Genomic DNA, 18,499 nt, shown 5'->3' with positions numbered 1-18,499 from the left:
TATACAAAGTACCCCTAACTGTAAAAAAACTGTTGGCAAAAGGAGGTGTTTTAGCAGAAAGGCAATGATTCATTCGTGAATCCCAAGTCATATATTGATTATTTTTCCTGGAGACCCATTATTCCTAAAAATGTGTATCTGCAGAAGGGATGTTCATAAATTAACCTGTGCACAAAACTGCCAGAAGCTCTCATTTTTATGCTAAGAACCCATCGTTTGAAATATGCGAGTCCAATAAACACATTCAAGCAACCTTCAAAATGAATCGCTGATATGTAATAAGTAATTGAGGATGCGCGAACTAAAAGACACTTATGTGATCGGTTTATAAGTTTTTACTGAAAGCATCAATATAAATTTTGCAAATGATAAACATGTGGATTTCAATTAACGGAAGATTTGAATATTGGCTTTTTACAGAGCTTTAGCAACCATATTGGATAAGAAAACTGAACATAACAGCAATTATATAAATTTAACTTTATTTGTAACAATTTATAACAATAGAATCAAAATTACAGTTTTTGAGCATATATATATATATATATATATATATATATATATATATATTAAACACATATTATAAATATATTAAAATATGTATGTGTTGTATTTGGTTATGTTTCAACAATATTATTACAGAAGAATGTGTATACAGAAAAGACTTGAAGGAATGAAGAAATAAACTCTGACATAAAAAATGCAGTCAGTATTCAGAAAAATAACCAAAATTTCATTCATTCAAATAAATTAAGAGGCATTGCTGGCCTTGGAGAGTTCATTTGTATATATTTATTGCAAATGAAAAATAAATAGCAAGTTGAGTTCGACCTCTTGAAAGCTTCTCATTACCCTACTCCTTTATAGCAAAATCCTTTCAACCAAAATAATAGTTTTCTTCTAAAGTATGTTAAAATTCAACCACAACAACCATACTATACAACTTTTGTTTCAATGTAGAAGAATTCTGCCAGATTTGTATAATTTCTGTACTCGGTACATAAAGCTTATAAGAGTATCAGTATATCCATGGTGCAATGGAGAAGGTGCAAGACTACATTTTTTCTAACTTTTTTTTTATATCATAGTTTTATTATATTTATAAAATTGATTTCATGTATAACCATCATTTGTTTTACAAACTTATATTTATTACAGAAAAATATATATACCTTTAACAGCCTTTAACATTTTACACTGTTAGAAATAATGAATGCTTTAGAAGCACAAGTATAGAACACTATAATGAAATAAATTCTACAGATACTATGGGTTAGAAAAAAACATTGCATTCAGGAACCATTAAGCTAACAATAATTCTAAAATCCTTCCAGCTGTTGGGAGTGGACCAAATAAGATTGCTATATATTTGACCCTTAAGTAGGACCATGGGTTCTTAGTGGTCGACATTCGTGCCCTGCTACTTTAAAGAATTCTTTAAGTAATACTGGACACAAAATTGGCTCCCTTAACTGACTAATAAATATGGCCTTGACCTTGAAGGTAATGGTTGAAAATAAACATAAATTTTGAGTGATACACCTTTAACTACATACTAAATAATGCATTTATGGAAAATATTCATTACTGATTAAAAGATTATAACCAGTCATTGTAATAAGACTCAGATGAACAAGCCAACTATTGCTTGGGATCAAATTTTTTTAACAAGCCCTGTTATATAAAATTCTGAATATGAGCAAGCCCAAAAAATATCTTACCAGTGCAGGGCTTGCAGGATGGTGTTAATTTCGACCACTGTATAAGCGTGTATTTAATAGCTGAAATCGCAAAAATATTAAATGCTTGGTGAGTGCTAAAAGATTGACTGTGATCTCCAGTCTTATAAGGTAGAAATTCTGAAAAACCATGTGTTCTACACCTTTCTTTCAAATTAAACTCGGTATCCTTTATAAGAACTATTGTTTTTGACAATTATTCATCATTTTTGGTATATCAAACAATTGTATTAATTGTGGTAAATCTTATCTGGGAGTAAAAGTGCATCTTTAAGGAAATACAGGAAAGAAACAAAATGGGGTTGAAAAAATAACAAAGTTTCGGCTCATCCGTAGTGAAAGATAAAAATGTTTATCATTCATGAAGAATATATCCAAAATAGAAAACTGTCATGAAATTGCTATTTTGCATTTTTTATTGAATCATCAAAAATAATCAATTCATATTTTTTTTTCAAATAGAATGGGCAACAGCAGCCCTAGATCGCTCTCATGAGTTCTATACCCTTAAATGACATCAAACACATAACAAACTAGATGTTGAGATATTAAGCTAGGTAATTAAGATCAAGGCTGTCTGATTGCAAACCACAAGTAAGTTGAAGCAACACTGCTAATACCTAGGTCAGGGACTTCAAGTTTCAGACAGGAAACGGTTTTAATTTTATTTGAATTTCAGACATGTTAATCCAAATGTCATAATGGATACAAGGTTTATAGGTTTGCAAAATAACACTCCTTTAAAATAATCCACCATTTTGCTGCCCATTATATCTTTAACAAGTTGTGATTCACCAAGATTTTATAAAACAGTTTCACTATAACCAGGGAAAATCAGCTCGACGGCCATTTTAAAAAAGATGACCTTCAAACAAATTCCTCAATATATGATTTTAACGTGTCAATTACAAAAATAAGTTTCAGAAAAAAGTTATACAATTCTTAAAACACCTTGACAAAGGACTACAATTTCATATGTGCGGTTTAGTTGAAATTGGTCTAACATTAATTTTAGTTCTAGTTGACAAAATGAATATTGACAAAGATGGCCAACGAGCGATCACAATAAACAACGCTGAGCACTTTGGGGGCCATTTTGCTTAAAAGGAGTGTACAAGAATATCAATGGCCTCACTTCAAAATGCAGAAGCTACAAACTCCAAAGTTTTCAGTAGCCGATGTTTTTGGTATTTTCTTGGTAATTTGATCACACATTTCTTTTAGCAAAAGGTCAAGTCACAATTTCTGAAAGTTTGACATGTCTGTTTCTCCGTGAGATGTCCAATCATTGTTTCACAATTTGATCACATGATACAACACAATTTTCATGTTTGACTATTTAGTGGCCATTTTGCAATTAGACACATCTCGGCTCACCTTTATGATTTAAGTGATGTAAAAATTCCAAAACTGGTATAAATACAGCTTTGGCATTTTGAATTGAGGCCATCAATATCTTACAATCAAGAAATTTATTTGCAAAATCAACTCAACATTTCTCAAACTCATCAAAGTAGCTGTTAGTATATACACTACTCAGAAATATCAGTTTGAAAATTCATTTGTACAATAATCTTGGTGATTACATGCTTTATTTTTGCTCTGTGACAAAACATTTAAAATGAAAATATATCACAGATTGATGCTTAAAATGTTTTAAGATATATTAAAAAAATGATAACAATTATACATTAAAAGAAATATTAACGAAATAATAACAATATATATATATACACTAAAAGAAATATTAACAAAATAATAACAATTATACACTAAAAGAAATGTTAACAAAATAATAACAATTATACACTAAAAGAAATATTAACAAAATAATAACAATTATACATTAAAAAAGCGAATAAGATATGAAAAGCATTAGATCAGCCAGTATTAAACGATATGATACATAATATAGCTAGTAAAATAGTACATTTGATTCACAGTAAACACACAGCTAACCTGAGAAAAAATCCCCTAGCCAGAGCCTTTTCTTGTAAATACTGGTGTCATTTGTGAAACTAGTTGTGCATAATGTTTATAAATTATCATAACACTTAAGTCTTCCAGATGAAAAGCATCTTTTAACCCTGTCAGACCTGAGAATTATCAGTTATTTACATACAACACTTATATATGTAGTTCTTTATAAAAATAAATAAATGAAAGAGACAAACAATTCATAAAACACATCTAGCAAGTTGCAGGCAATATTTGCACTACTTCTCGTCCAAAGTTCTTGAAATATTTATCAGTAATGCAGCCATATAACTTGCTTTAATATTTGATATTAAAAAACAAAAAGATGAGTATCATGATTATCTTAAAATAATTTCCTCAGAAAGTCTCAAAACCCTTTAAAAGGAGAACAATAATCAATTTATAACAAAACAAAAATGAAATAGTGTCCTTAGCTTAATCCTGTATTGAGGGACTTTGATAATGTGCAAATATTGGGGCCCACATCAAAGGGGGTCATGTTTAACACACAAAACTCAAAACACAACATACCATAGACCTTTAAATGCAGTCCATTAAATGGCATTGCAATGTACATTTGTAGTTAAACATCCTAATTCTAAGTTGAAAAGGAGGGTCATTACTCTGTCAATTTTTTTTTGTACACACATTCAAACTTGATCTTAATTTTATGGTGTTAAGCATGTGAACAAAAAAATCAGATGACCCTTTAATGATTTAAAGTCTGGTAAAAACCAATACCCCCCCCCCCCCCCCCCCCCAACAGACTGACACAATCTTGAATCACTCCTATAATGACTCCCCATCAAACTTTGTTCTGTGTGGGTATAACAAAATATTGCATTGTTTTGCTTACAATATAGATTTTGATTTTATCATACTATATACTCATATTGCAATTCTTATCAAAGTGTACAATAAACAATAAAAAAAAAACACAATGGCAATCATATGATCAAGCTTATAACAAAATATCCTTATATTGAAAATTAGTAACTGTCCAAAAACAAAATGGAAATTTTACCTTCCACTAATGCTCTTAATCCCGAAATAGATATTTTATCTAGTAAAAAGAAATATTAATTTGGAAAATCAATTGTTATGATGCAAGCATTGATAATATGACCCAATAGATACATGTATTGCACAAGCTCGTTTGTTCATTCTTATTGTTTTAAATACTTGCACAATGCCCAAACACAATCATGCAACATTTTTTTGATTATTTAAATCAAATAGGAATAAGAATAGTAATAAAACTTTAAACGATTTTCAATAATTACAAAATTCTGTCTTTGGCAAACATCTTAATTGGCAATTTTGAAAATAACAATCAAACTCATAGACAAATCTTTCCAAAAGCTGATTTACTATACTTGGACTTCTCTTTAAAGCTCTGATTCAATGATGAATTGCATTAGTCAATATAAAGCTAGTAATAATCTTTGCCTTACAATAAATGTCATTATTCATACAAGAATTTATTATTAAAATTTTAATCCTTGCTTTATTTGATTACATAGTTTGATCAGCAAAATATAGTTAACATGTACATGTACATGTATAATAATACCAGACCCGAATTTCTCAAAAGCTTTTAAGCATATCAAAGATAAATTCCCTTCAAGTCAAAAATCCCTCTAAGAATGTAAATATTACACAAATTCTACCATCTTTTAGTAAGCTTGATTCTATTAAAAGGGACTTAAGATGTTTGAAGAAATTGGGGACTGGGTATTTTTTTTAATTAAGATACATTGGCGTATTGCGTTGTGCTTTGGCCACAACAACCAGGGTTCATATTCACTAATTCCTGACTCTGAGTTTGAGACTGCAAGTTTTCCTTCCATTTTAAATTTGTTTCTGAAAGAGTTAAAATGGTAAAACAGGATAAATATATATGTTTAACAATTAGTTACACATCTTTAACAAAAACAATAACATACTTTTTAGGAATCACTTTTTTGAGCCTTGAGTTTCAAACTCAGACTGAAGCATTAGTGAATATGGCCCCAGCAGTAAAATATTGCTGTCTGTTACAGATATATTTAGCCAACCAATCAAAATGCTTGGATGACTAAACCACTCCCCCAAGAAGGCCCATGATCATTTTTGTTGAAACTTTTATATACATTGCTATGATAAAACAATACATGTAAGCATTTCATTTTGCAAGGTAGATTTCATACCACATACAGGAGCATTGCTATATCTTAAACAGCACCACAGAGAGAATGGCCCATTCAACTGGCATGAGATAATTGAAACAAACAAATACATATCCCTGAAAATTAACTGCTCACACACACAGAGGCCTCTTCATTTCTCGCTCTAAAACTCATCCTTTCAATCATCTCTGACGATGCCGACTGCAGGAATTTCTTCACGCGAGGGTCGTTTCTCCGTCGCGTGTAAATGATTCTCATCACATACTGGGCAGACACTTTCTTCTGGAAACATTCTTCAACAAGGCTGAATAGTTCATTATTCTTCCAGGCCCCATGCTGCTTTATGTCAAAAAAGTTATCAACAAATGGCTTGACATAGTAGAAACTTGATCCCGAATCGAAGAAAATCGTATTGTTGGAATCAACTGACATGGTTGAGTCATATGAATAGGGTGACCCCATTCCCCTGTTATTGGCGTACCGGGCATCTGCCGTCTCAAGTGAATCTATTGAATCTACCAATGAATCTTGGTTGGTATTTTCTCTGACGATGTTTGAACTTTCATCAGCGTCAGAACTTGTTTTGATATTAGAATTATTTTGAGCACCAGCACCTGCAATGTTATCATCATAATTAGCACCATTGGTAAGTAAAGTGTTTTCAATCTTGCCCATCCTTGAGGTTAATGTCTCCTGGGTGCTTGCTTTGGCCTCCTCTAAGCCTGATTTATCTGCACTTCTCTGACCAGCGTAGTAAGTTTGACGCACTGCTTGTTTTCCCTGGGACTGGTCCAGCTCTGCCGCCCCAACCGCCCTCTGTGACTGTGAAACCCGCAGCCCAGGGGTGATGGATTTGAGGCCCGACTGTCTGGAAAAAGCCCTCATGGACTGTCTGAGACCACTCGGGCCTGCTGGCTTAGGGGTAGCTCTAGGTGTGGCCTGTCAATATATATAATGATCATTTTGACAAAAAATAACTATTTATGAAAGGCTTTACATTTCAACTTCTTTTTTTGTCAATGGATTTTTTTAAGAAGCTAGATTTTCAATTATTCATATGTCTGATGTATGATCTTATAAGTAGCCTCCATGGGCGAGAGTGTAAGGTCGGCAAACCCAACCTGAGCATAGAATGTTTTGCTGAAATGAGGTTTATCAAGGTTCCACAAAACACCCTGCACAAGGGTTGGGATGATCCTATCTAACATGAGCAGCCATAGTATATGTACATTGTAGATGCTTTTCTCCCTCCTCAGTTACACATAATATAGTAAAAATGTAATTAATTCATTTTATAAATACAGATTATATTCATCTTTGCCTTTGGGATTTCCAGCATGGCCAAATATTTGGATCTACTTATCTGAGGTGGGAGAATACAATTCCTATGCGTAGATCTGACTTCTAAATGATATTGTCACAATCATTTGTTTTTGCATCATCATTAGATAAGGAATCTGTATTTTCAATAGCAATGCAACATCATATTCATCTTGATTTTAATCCTAGCAAGAGTGCCGTTGAGCCGGAGCAATATGCGCTCATGCTGATGCAGTTTGTGTCATTGAAGTGGGGAAAATATTTAAGGGTGGTCACATTCATATGAGAAAGATTAAGTTGCTCACTATAAGGTAGAAGTTGTTTCTATAATAAGTTTTAATTTTTATAAATAAGATCCAAGAAATGGAAGTTTAATGTAAAGATGAAACAAAACAAATAACAATGACTCGAGCAAAACAGAGAAACTCAACTCAAGTAGAATATATCATCAACACTTTTATAAACAAGAGGGCCCTGAAGGCCCTGTATCGCTCACCTGATCCAATTCAAGTGTGAAATAAGTGTTTTCAGGCCGAGGCCAATTGTGACAGGGGGAAGGAATAAGTGTTTTTCAGGGTGATGGAAAGTGCAACGAGAGGGGACTTAATTAAAACAAATTTAGGACTAGTTTTCAATGCTACATGTTAAATTTTAAAGTTGAGGGTATTACAGTATTAGAGAATTTGAAATGTCAGTCTGGTGGTCTGCAACCTTAGAAAGGATGCATACTTGTCTTTGTTTGTACATTTTTATTTTCTGTTCTTGTTATGGTTGGAGTATAAACATGAAAATTGTTTCATTTAATTCAGAATGTATTTTAGCAGTGTGATTAGAACACTTGTTCTACATGAAAATGCACGAAACATTGAAAACTTATTATACATACTTTTGTCTACATCATGGAAGGACTTTTTTTATTAAATTACAGAGTATATTTTCAATAAATCTGCATATAATCATGAAGTATGGAATCAAAACATTTATACCTGCTGGAATTAAAAAAATAAGTTTACTTAGATCCTTCCTAAGACCAAGTTTTTTTTAATATCACGAATAATTTTTTTAATATCATATAGATAAAGTAGAAAATATGGCCTCAACAGTGTTATAACAATATTTTCTATGATTTGACTTTGTGACCTAGTTTTTAAACTCAGGATACCCAGTGTCAAAATTGACATAGATTTCATAAACACAAACATTCTGACATAGTTTCATGGTGATCATAGAGAGAATATAACCTCTACAGTGTTTACAGTTTTTCTATGATATGACCTACTGGCCTGGTTTTTGACCTCTGATTACCCAGTTTCAGTCTCTACCTAAAGATCATCAAGAATAACATTCTGATCAAGTTCCATGAACATATGGTCATAAATGTGGCCTCTAGAGTGTTAACATGCTTTCCTATTATTTGACCTGGTGACCTAGTTTTTGACCGCACATGACCCAGATTCAAACTTGACTTAAACATTATTAATATAAACATTCTGACCAACTTTCATGAAGATACAGTTATAAATGTGACCTCTAGAGTGTTAACAAGCTTTTTCTTAAATTTGACCTGGTGACCTAGTTTTTGACCGCACATGACTCAGATTTAAACTTGACTTAGAGATAATTAATATAAACATTCTGACCAACTTTCATGAACAAAGAGTCATATATGTGACCTCTAGAGTGCTAACAAGCTTTTCCTATAATTTGACCTGGTGACCTAGTTTTTGACCGCACATGACCCAGATTTAAACTTGACTTAAAGATTATTAATATAAATTTTCTGACCACCTTTCATGAAAATACAGTCATAAATGTGAACTTCGTGCTCAGGTGAGCTAAAAAAATCCAGCGCAAAATGTACATGAAGTTGCCCACACAACATGTACTGGGAGTTGTGCACATAAAACAATCATCTGTAAAAGTTGCAGAAAATCCCCCTAAAAATGTTTGAGAAACTGTGCACACAAGTAATTGTTAACAGAAGGACGGCCCATCTCACTGAAGACGACTGATAGCAAGCACAATAACATAGTATGATCCTTTGGGCGTGTAGAAAGAGAATTCACCTCTGGGGTGTTGTCTTCATCACTGGTTATGCCCTCTTCTCTCTTGGCTGGTAATTGGGCATGTACTGTAACCACTGGGAACTCAGCATCAAAACTGTATGCTGAGCTGTCGTCTAAAATGTGGAATAAAATAGTAAATAATAAAGTATTTAATTGATTTTAACAGGAATTGTTTTTTTAAATGAGACTTAAGTTTGTTTGAGAATGACCTTTTGAAAAACATTTAAGACCACTCTTTATACATTTCAAGAAATAGGAAACAATCTTACAGTGTTATCACGGAATAACAACAGTCTAACTACTCATTTTCAATATTCGTTTACATATTTTATACAATATCAGCAGCCTATCCAGTTGTTTTCACAAAATTATCACTTTCTTTAAGGGAGTCATTGTTTACATCATGATAGGTCAAAACTGGCCTAGTACCAACTTTTTGTACATCAATATCAAAAATGCAGAAGCTTGAAAAACAAACTCAAGACTCCAAGGGGTGCCTTCAGTTTTTAAACACATTTGATGTTATAATATATCTTTTGTTTTCTTTAGAAAGAAAAATTCAAACTATTTATGTCAACACATTCATTTCTGCATAGAGCAGTGAGATATGTGCACTTCTAGCCTTCTTGAGGGTCCAATTAACACATACTATGGTTATTTGCAACAAAATAAATAAGAAAACAACAATATTGACAAGAGATATGCTTCACAATGATTGGTTAATAAGATACCCATGTGACTACCATCTGATGGCATAGCATCTTAGATATCTGCAAGTGACACATCATGAAAATATCTCCCATTTTGCCCCGTTCATGCACGGCTTTTTCAGCAAAGATTGGGAAAAGGCCTGTTTATTGCATATTGGGCAATATTAGCGCATGAATGCTTCAAATAGGTAAAAATTATCAGTTTTCCGTGTAAATACTTCAAGCTGGTATATTAAAACCAATTAAAGATGACATACAATAAAAAATACAACTATTCTAACATTGTAACATCAGACCAGACAACGATTCCATGAATAATTACTATTATTATTTTATTTTTTTTAAATGGTAGGGTCTATAATTTGGAAAAAATAATAAACTTTTTAAAAAATATTTTTTAGAAAAATACACTACACAAACTAGCACCATGCAAAAAAGCAATAGAATATCCTAGAAGACTAAAGGGCTTAAATGGTGCCTTTTTGTTCTTACTTTGGTCTCCAGTGTCGGCCTCCACATCGGCAATAATGTCCCAGTCTAGGAGACGCTGGGCTATCTGATGGGCCCGTTCCCGTTTGTACACCACTTCTCCCTCGGTCAGACCAGGATCTACACAAGTAATAATTTATTGATTAATGGTATATATATATATATATATATATATATATATATATATATATATATATATATATATATATATATATATGTATGTACCAAGTTTTTGAACGCCAAGACCGCTTTTGATGACCATGACACCAAGTGTTAGAGTGGTCCAGTGGGATAGGTACCGCTTCTCACCCAAAAGGTTGTGTGTTTAATCCCACTAAGGGTTAGAGTGATCTTGTGGGACAAGTGTCCACTTCTCACCCAAAAGGTTGTGGGTTCAATCCTTACCAGGGTGAGAATGGTCCAGTGGTATAAGTGTCCACTTCTCACCCAAAAGGTTGTGGGTTCGATCCTTACCAGGGTGAGAATGGTCCAGTGGTATAAGTGTCCACTTCTCACCCAAAAGGTTGTGGGTTTGATCCCCACCAGGGTGAGAATGGTCCAGTGGTATAAGTGTCCACTTCTAACCCAAAAGGTTGTGGGTTTGATCCCCACCAGGGTGAGAGTGGTCTAGTGGTATAGGTGTCCACTTCTCACCCAAAAGGTTGTGGGTTTGATCCTAACCAGGGGTTAGAGTGGTCCAGTGGTATAGGTGTCCACTTCTCACCCAAAAGGTTGTGGGTTCGATCCTCACCAGGGTGAGAGTGGTCCAGTGGTATAGGTGTCCACTTCTCACCCAAAAGGTTGTGGGTTCGATCCTAACCAGGGGTTAGAGTGGTCCAGTGGTATAGGTGTCCACTTCTCACCCAAAAGGTTGTGGGTTCGATCCTAACCAGGGGTTAGAGTGGTCCAGTGGTATAGGTGTCCACTTCTCACCCAAAAGGTTGTGGGTTCGATCCTAACCAGGGGTTAGAGTGGTCCAGTGGTATAGGTGTCCACTTCTCACCCAAAAGGTTGTGGGTTCGATCCTTACCAGGGTGAGAATGGTCCAGTGGTATAGGTGTCCACTTCTCACCCAAAAGGTTGTGGGTTCGATCCTAACCAGGGGTTAGAGTGGTCCAGTGGTATAGGTGTCCACTTCTCACCCAAAAGGTTGTGGGTTCGATCCTAACCAGGGTGAGAGTGGTCCAGTGGTATAGGTGTCCACTTCTCACCCAAAAGGTTGTGGGTTCAATCCTCACCAGGGTGAGAGTGGTCCAGTGGTATAGGTGTCCACTTCTCACCCAAAAGGTTGTGGGTTCAATCCTCACCAGGGTGAGAGTGGTCCAGTGGTATAGGTGTCCACTTCTCACCCAAAAGGTTGTGGGTTCGATCCTTACCAGGGGTTAGAGTGGTCCAGTGGTATAGGTGTCCACTTCTCACCCAAAAGGTTGTGGGTTCGATCCTTACCAGGGGTTAGAGTGGTCCAGTGGTATAGGTGTCCACTTCTCACCCAAAAGGTTGTGGGTTCGATCCTAACCAGGGTTAGAGTGGTCCAGTGGTATAGGTGTCCACTTCTCACCCAAAAGGTTGTGGGTTCGATCCTAACCAGGGGTTAGAGTGGTCCAGTGGTATAGGTGTCCACTTCTCACCCAAAAGGTTGTGGGTTCGATCCTTACCAGGGGTTAGAGTGGTCCAGTGGTATAGGTGTCCACTTCTCACCCAAAAGGTTGTGGGTTCGATCCTTACCAGGGGTTAGAGTGATCTAGTGGTATAGGTGTCCACTTCTCACCCAAAAGGTTGTGGGTTCGATCCTTACCAGGGGTTAGAGTGGTCCAGTGGTATAGGTGTCCACTTCTCACCCAAAAGGTTGTGGGTTCGATCCTTACCAGGGGTTAGAGTGGTCCAGTGGTATAGGTGTCCACTTCTCACCCAAAAGGTTGTGGGTTCGATCCTTACCAGGGGTTAGAGTGGTCTAGTGGTATAGGTGTCCACTTCTCACCCAAAAGGTTGTGGGTTCGATCCTTACCAGGGGTTAGAGTGGTCCAGTGGTATAGGTGTCCACTTCTCACCCAAAAGGTTGTGGGTTCGATCCTTACCAGGGGTTAGAGTGGTCCAGTGGTATAGGTGTCCACTTCTCACCCAAAAGGTTGTGGGTTCGATCCTTACCAGGGGTTAGAGTGGTCCAGTGGTATAGGTGTCCACTTCTCACCCAAAAGGTTGTGGGTTCGATCCTTACCAGGGGTTAGAGTGGTCCAGTGGTATAGGTGTCCACTTCTCACCCAAAAGGTTGTGTGTTCAATCCTAACCAGGGGTTAGAGTGGTCCAGTGGTATAGGTGTCCACTTCTCACCCAAAAGGTTGTGGGTTCGATCCTAACCAGGGGTACTTTCTCATAGCCTCTCAAAATGGACACCAGTACTGGTTTCTACCCAGGAAACAGACCGAGCCTGATACTTAAGTCTATCACCTTTCGTCACAAGCAAGCTAAAAGATTTTAGTGTAAACTAAAACTAAGACATGGAGGCTATGAAAAACAGACAAGTTCAAAATGGATTTGTGACCAATGTTATGTTTAGCACAAGAATCCAACTAAAAATGTTTGCAAAGAAGAAAGCTACAATAAACTCAAATGTAACTATGCATGTATGTGTTAAATAACATCAACCAAGCAATTATTTTTATAATCATTTCATTTTTGCAAATTCACAATCTTCAAGTAACAAGATATATTTATAAGTATCCAATTTAAATCCTCATTGGCCAAATTCAAATATTATATGTCATGTATATGATCACAATAAATTCATACCAAGATTTTCAAACAGTTCTAGGTTTTTAAGAATCCACTTCACAAGATCCGCCCCACTGAAATCCTTCTTGTATCGCTGAAGGTCGTGCTTGAGTCTCTGTCTAACCATCAACACACTGTGGTACATAGTGCTGGTACTGCTAGAGTCTGACCCCAGCGCCTGAGAAAAATAAGTAGGCTTATTGAAGGGAAAGGTTCATACTAGGGATTTTCCTTCCATATTAGTAAGTGAAATAATTTTGCAATAATAAGTTCTTAGTGTAATATCTTTTTGAAGATTAACCCTACAGCTGAATCTAAAGCACACATTCTACCAAAACGCTATTGTGAAATTTAAGACTTCCTCATATATCACTTAACAAAACTGGTTTTTATATGGATTCCTTTATATAAGTGACCTTTTCCTTTTAAATAAGAGACCCTTTTAACTCTTTATATTAGTAAAAATAAAAATTACCCCTTTTATAAGAAATCATTTACCTTTCAAATCAGAGACCCTTTATATAAGAGACCCTTTATTCTTAATACGAGAGACCCTTTACTCTATATAACAAAAACTTTACCCCTTATATAAGAAATCCTTTACCCTTTACATCTGAGGGCCTTTACTATTTATACAAGAGACCCTTTTTTCATCTAAGAGACCCTTGACCTTTTATATAACAGACCCTTAAACCTTTGTATAAGAACTCCTAAGCCTAAGACACCTTTTCCCTTTACATCAGACACCATTTACTTTTTCATTTAAGGAACCCTTTACAAAGACATTCTTTACTCTTTAGATAAGAAGTTCTCTATATATAACAGTGTGTGTATACCACGTGATAAATTACATAGCATAATTATATGCTATGTTGGAAGGCAACGTTTTGCTTAAAATGAAGACTTGAATCAAAGATAACTTTGCTTTTACAACACCATTTTAAGGGCAGTCTATGCCTCTTTAAGAGCTCCGCATTTGTTTTATTACCGAAATTTGATAAAGTCATTAGTTTCATCAAACACTTTAACAAACCTGTTTCCAAAATAATGTTTTGACAATGCTCCATCAGACGGCCGTATTGTGAAAAGGTTTGTCGAAGTGTTTAAAGAAACTAAACTCTCATTCAAACTCTGGTAAAAGACCGAAGGCAGAGCTCCGTAAGTGGCGTAGCCTGCACTATGTTTCATTTAAAATGGTGAAGAAAAAGTGAAGTTATCTTTGTTTAATGTCTTTTTCCAAATCAAAATATTGCCTTCCGAGGTAGCATTTATGACGCAATTTATCACATGGTATACACTCACTGTTTAAGAGACCCTTTATACACTCACCTTTATATATTCTAAACAAATTTTCTTATAGGTCACCTAACATTTTTTTAATTAAAATAGATAAAACAGTTTAAATTCATGTTATAAGGCCAGTAGTAAACTGTATTAGCCCATTCAACACACCATTACCTTTGCTTTAGAAAAACTGCATGTCATTTTTGCTTTATAGCTTGATATGATTTTCTTTACTGACCAATGAGAAAAGTTGTAAAGTGTGAAAGAGACCCTTTACATTGAAAAACACTTTCCATAAGTGGAACTCACATCTTGGCAAAGACCTCTGTACAGGGCGACAAGGCGTTCCACAGGCATGGCGTACAAGCTCAGTTTGAACGAAACATCATCCTATATGATAGACAGGTCAACATTCTTGAAGCAACTGTATTTTTGTTGAAATTGAAGTTCAAAAACCCTTCATTTAATTATCAAAGTCAATATTCAGTATATAATAGTCAACATGTACATGTACCTTACATGACAGTATAAACTTTTGCATATTGCAGATATTGTATGCTTCAGACAAAATTCATTAAAACAGATTCTTTTTACACATGTGTTACAATACAAATGAAATATGCCCATTAATTATTGAAACCCTTTGAAGACAACAAAGCTTTTTTCTTAATATCATATGTTCAAGATAATACCAAGCAATTAGCAGATACACTGGTACACATTATGTTAATTCTACACGTAATCATTGGACCTTGGATTCACAAACATTTTTGCGAAAAACTGTTTTTAAAAAAATGAAAAGGTATTTTGATTTTTTTTTATCCTATCATATGTTATTTCATCAGCTCTTCAAAATAAATGCAGTAATGTGCCTAACAATTAGGTCTTTACTTGAAAATTTAAACATTATAAGGCATGGGGTAAACACTTTTGGAGCCATTCTTATTATTTAAACACACATAATAATTATAATAATATCAAAATAAGGTAATCTGACTGATACTACCACATATGGTCTAACCACTAAACATTGTTCTTAGTTTTTCACGGAAAACCATAATGTTACAGCAACCTTGACCTTGAGACCCCGACCTTGACCCCAAAGGTAATCCCTAGGTATGGCTCCAAACAGCTTGCAATACACAATGTTTCACAACATAACATCAATCATAAATTAAGTTTTTGTGTGTCAACATTTTATTTACAGTCACATGGACCTCAACCCTTAACCCAACAGACTACCAATAAAAACCTTAAATACATCTTCAAACTAGAACTGTAAGCCATAGGCTAACGAATACCCCCCACCCCTCCATGTCTAGGTTGTTTGCCCTGGAGTTAGGCCGGACAAAGCTAATTTTGCCTACAAGGGGAGATAACTCCAGTCAGGGTCATGTGACCTGTACCAAATTCACAGAGGCGAAAGTTTACAACATGGCCATTAATTTCTGAAAGTTTGATAAAGATTTGTTGAATAATAACAAAGATGAATCCCGGACAGGGCTTATTTTGCCTACTTTAACACATCAAGGGGAGATAACTCCAGTCAGGGTCATGTGACCTGTACCAAATTCACAGAGGCGAAAGTTTACAACATGGCCATTAATTTCTGAAAGTTTGATAAAGATTTGTTGAATAATAAGAAAGATGAATCCCGGACAGGGCTTATTTTGCCTACTTTAACACATCAAGGGGAGATAACTCTGGTCAGGGTCATGTGACCCGTACCAATTTCACAGAGGCGCAAGTTTACATCATGGCCATTAATATCTGAAAGTTTGAAAAAGATTTGTTCAATAACGACAAAGATGAATCCCGGACAAAAAAAACACGGACGGACAGACGGACAGACGGACAGACAGACAGACAGACGGACAGACGGACAACCCGATTCCAGTATACCCCCCCCAAACTTTGTTTTGGGGGGAATAATGAGTTGGCTACATACCAACATACCAAGTTTCATCACTTTATGTCAATCCTAATAAATGTACTTAAGTAACTGAGTGGAAAATAAACAGTTTGAAAACCAAATGCCTACCTACCTGCCCAGAAGCCCGCTTACCCAATTACATCCTCATCTTAATAACCTGAATTTTGTTCCCAACCTGGTTTAAAATTGTGGCTTTGCTGGGAACCTAACTTACATTTTGTTTCATATCACAATCATCAGACAGTGCTACTAAATGCACTACTAGTACCATTGTTTTAAATTTTTAAATCTCTGCCTCCTCTCAAAATCAGATTTTCCCGATAAAATATCACAACATACATAATAAAGCAAAGTTTAATCAAACTCCAATAGTATTCGCGGTTATACAAAGCTAGCTCAACGTACGCCACCCCCCCCCCCCCCCCCCTCCCCGAGGATATACTTACGGCCTGTGACAAGAGCAGGTCTCTATGCAAGGACTTGTGCTGGTTGTTCATAAACTTCAGAAGGTGCTAGAGGAAAATAAAATAAACAAGAGTAAGTTTTACTTATTAAAGAATAATCAAAACATAGTTTTGTTATACCGTAGTAAATTGATCAGTTCAGATTTATCAAAACATATTTTGGCTGAAATTTTGATGGCTTTAAATTTGTGCATGTTTTGTCTTTTTAACAAATGGTTATGGTTGTCTTCCTTTTATGCTTATTACAAAACTGGACATGCTCTAGAATCCGTTAAAAGTGTAATCCACAAAAGGTCCGACCCCTTCAATATGATTGGTTGCCCTGTGTATTACCGAGAGAGCCTGTAGCAGTAACTGTGCGTGACCCAACCCATCCTGATCTTCCTGCTCCAACTTGCGTAGCTCAGCCTCAAAATCCTGAAAAGTGGCGAACAGTAATCATACAAGTGTGATATGAATGGTTCCCAAGTGTAGGGGTCGTTAGCCAACAGGTGATTCCCAACAGTTGCGATAATGACAGCCTAGGGAGATTGACTTGGTCGGGGAGGGGGGGGGGGGGGTCTGTTCAGAAGTATTTTTAATGCCCAGTGCATGTACCCCTGACCACAGGGATTTAAACAAATTTATCTGCTCAACTTCAAACTTTGTTGTCTAAACCCCATGGGTGTGCCTGCCACAGGGTTGCCTAATCTAATGGTCAAGGGTCTAGTGGTATAGGTGTCCGCCTCTCACCCAAGAGGTTGTGGGTTTGGTCCCCACCAGGGGTACTTTCTCATGGCCTCTCAAAAAGGACACAGTACTGGTTTCTACCCAGGAAACGGACTCGAGAGTGACCTTATAATCTATCAGTTTTGTAACACTCAAGCTTAAATAAATTGGTATAAACCAAGGGTATCAAAGCTGCACTCTCACAGATATACCATTTTTACAACTTTTTTTTTTTTGTATTGGAAAGAGCAAATTTTTGAATAAACATCTGCAAATCAATGAGACATGATTGCTGACAAAAAATCAGATCATAGATTTTCATATCTCCATTCCAAAATTAACATTTTATGGCTTAAACAATAACGGTTTAAGAAAAATGCATAAAACATCACTTTTTGAACTTAAATATGAAAATCTGCGATCTAATTTTTTGTCAGCAGTCTTATATAACTTATTGGCTCGTTCCAAGCCAAAAAATAAAAAAGTTGTAAAAACTTTAAATCTGTGAGAGTGCAGCTTTAAAAGTTGGTAAGGATCTAAATGGCCTGAAAAAACTACTGCCCTTTTCAGTCCTTTCACACAATTCACATAGACATCTCTGTAGTAATATTTATTTCATAACTTACCATTTACTACCAAACAAACCTATACAGTCGATCACACTTGATGAACTGCTGAAAACAATTCCTGGAACTCAGCTTATTTCATAATTGTTTATGTCATAAAACAAGTAGTTCACGGCGCTAGTTCAAGTTCTTCTTAGTTACAGACTTTTTCCTTAGTTCAATAATTGTTTAAATAACTTTAAACAATATACCAGGTAGTATCAACATGATGGTTACTGAGATTTCAAATAGTTTAATTAGTAAATT

General features: G+C 35.5%; 1 protein-coding gene across 1 annotated transcript in view; it reads right to left on the bottom strand.

The window, feature by feature from the left end:
- Positions 1–4,492: 4,492 nt before the first annotated feature.
- LOC128210444 (uncharacterized) overlaps positions 4,493–18,499 on the bottom strand; it is a 34,520-nt gene continuing 20,513 nt past the window's right edge. Inside the window, exons 10-16 of the mRNA XM_052914793.1 lie at positions 17,253–17,336; positions 16,902–16,967; positions 14,832–14,912; positions 13,257–13,416; positions 10,473–10,589; positions 9,271–9,383; positions 4,493–6,823 (exon numbers count right to left, since the gene is read on the bottom strand). Of these exons, the coding sequence (XP_052770753.1) occupies positions 6,008–6,823; positions 9,271–9,383; positions 10,473–10,589; positions 13,257–13,416; positions 14,832–14,912; positions 16,902–16,967; positions 17,253–17,336 (1,437 nt within the window). The 3' untranslated portion in view covers positions 4,493–6,007. The remainder of the gene's footprint in view (positions 6,824–9,270; positions 9,384–10,472; positions 10,590–13,256; positions 13,417–14,831; positions 14,913–16,901; positions 16,968–17,252; positions 17,337–18,499) is intronic.

The sequence above is a fragment of the Mya arenaria genome, chromosome 12, assembly GCF_026914265.1.
Source record: "Mya arenaria isolate MELC-2E11 chromosome 12, ASM2691426v1".
In the NCBI taxonomy this organism is placed as follows: Eukaryota; Metazoa; Mollusca; class Bivalvia; order Myida; family Myidae; genus Mya; species Mya arenaria.
This window is presented reverse-complemented; position numbering and strand designations above follow the sequence as displayed.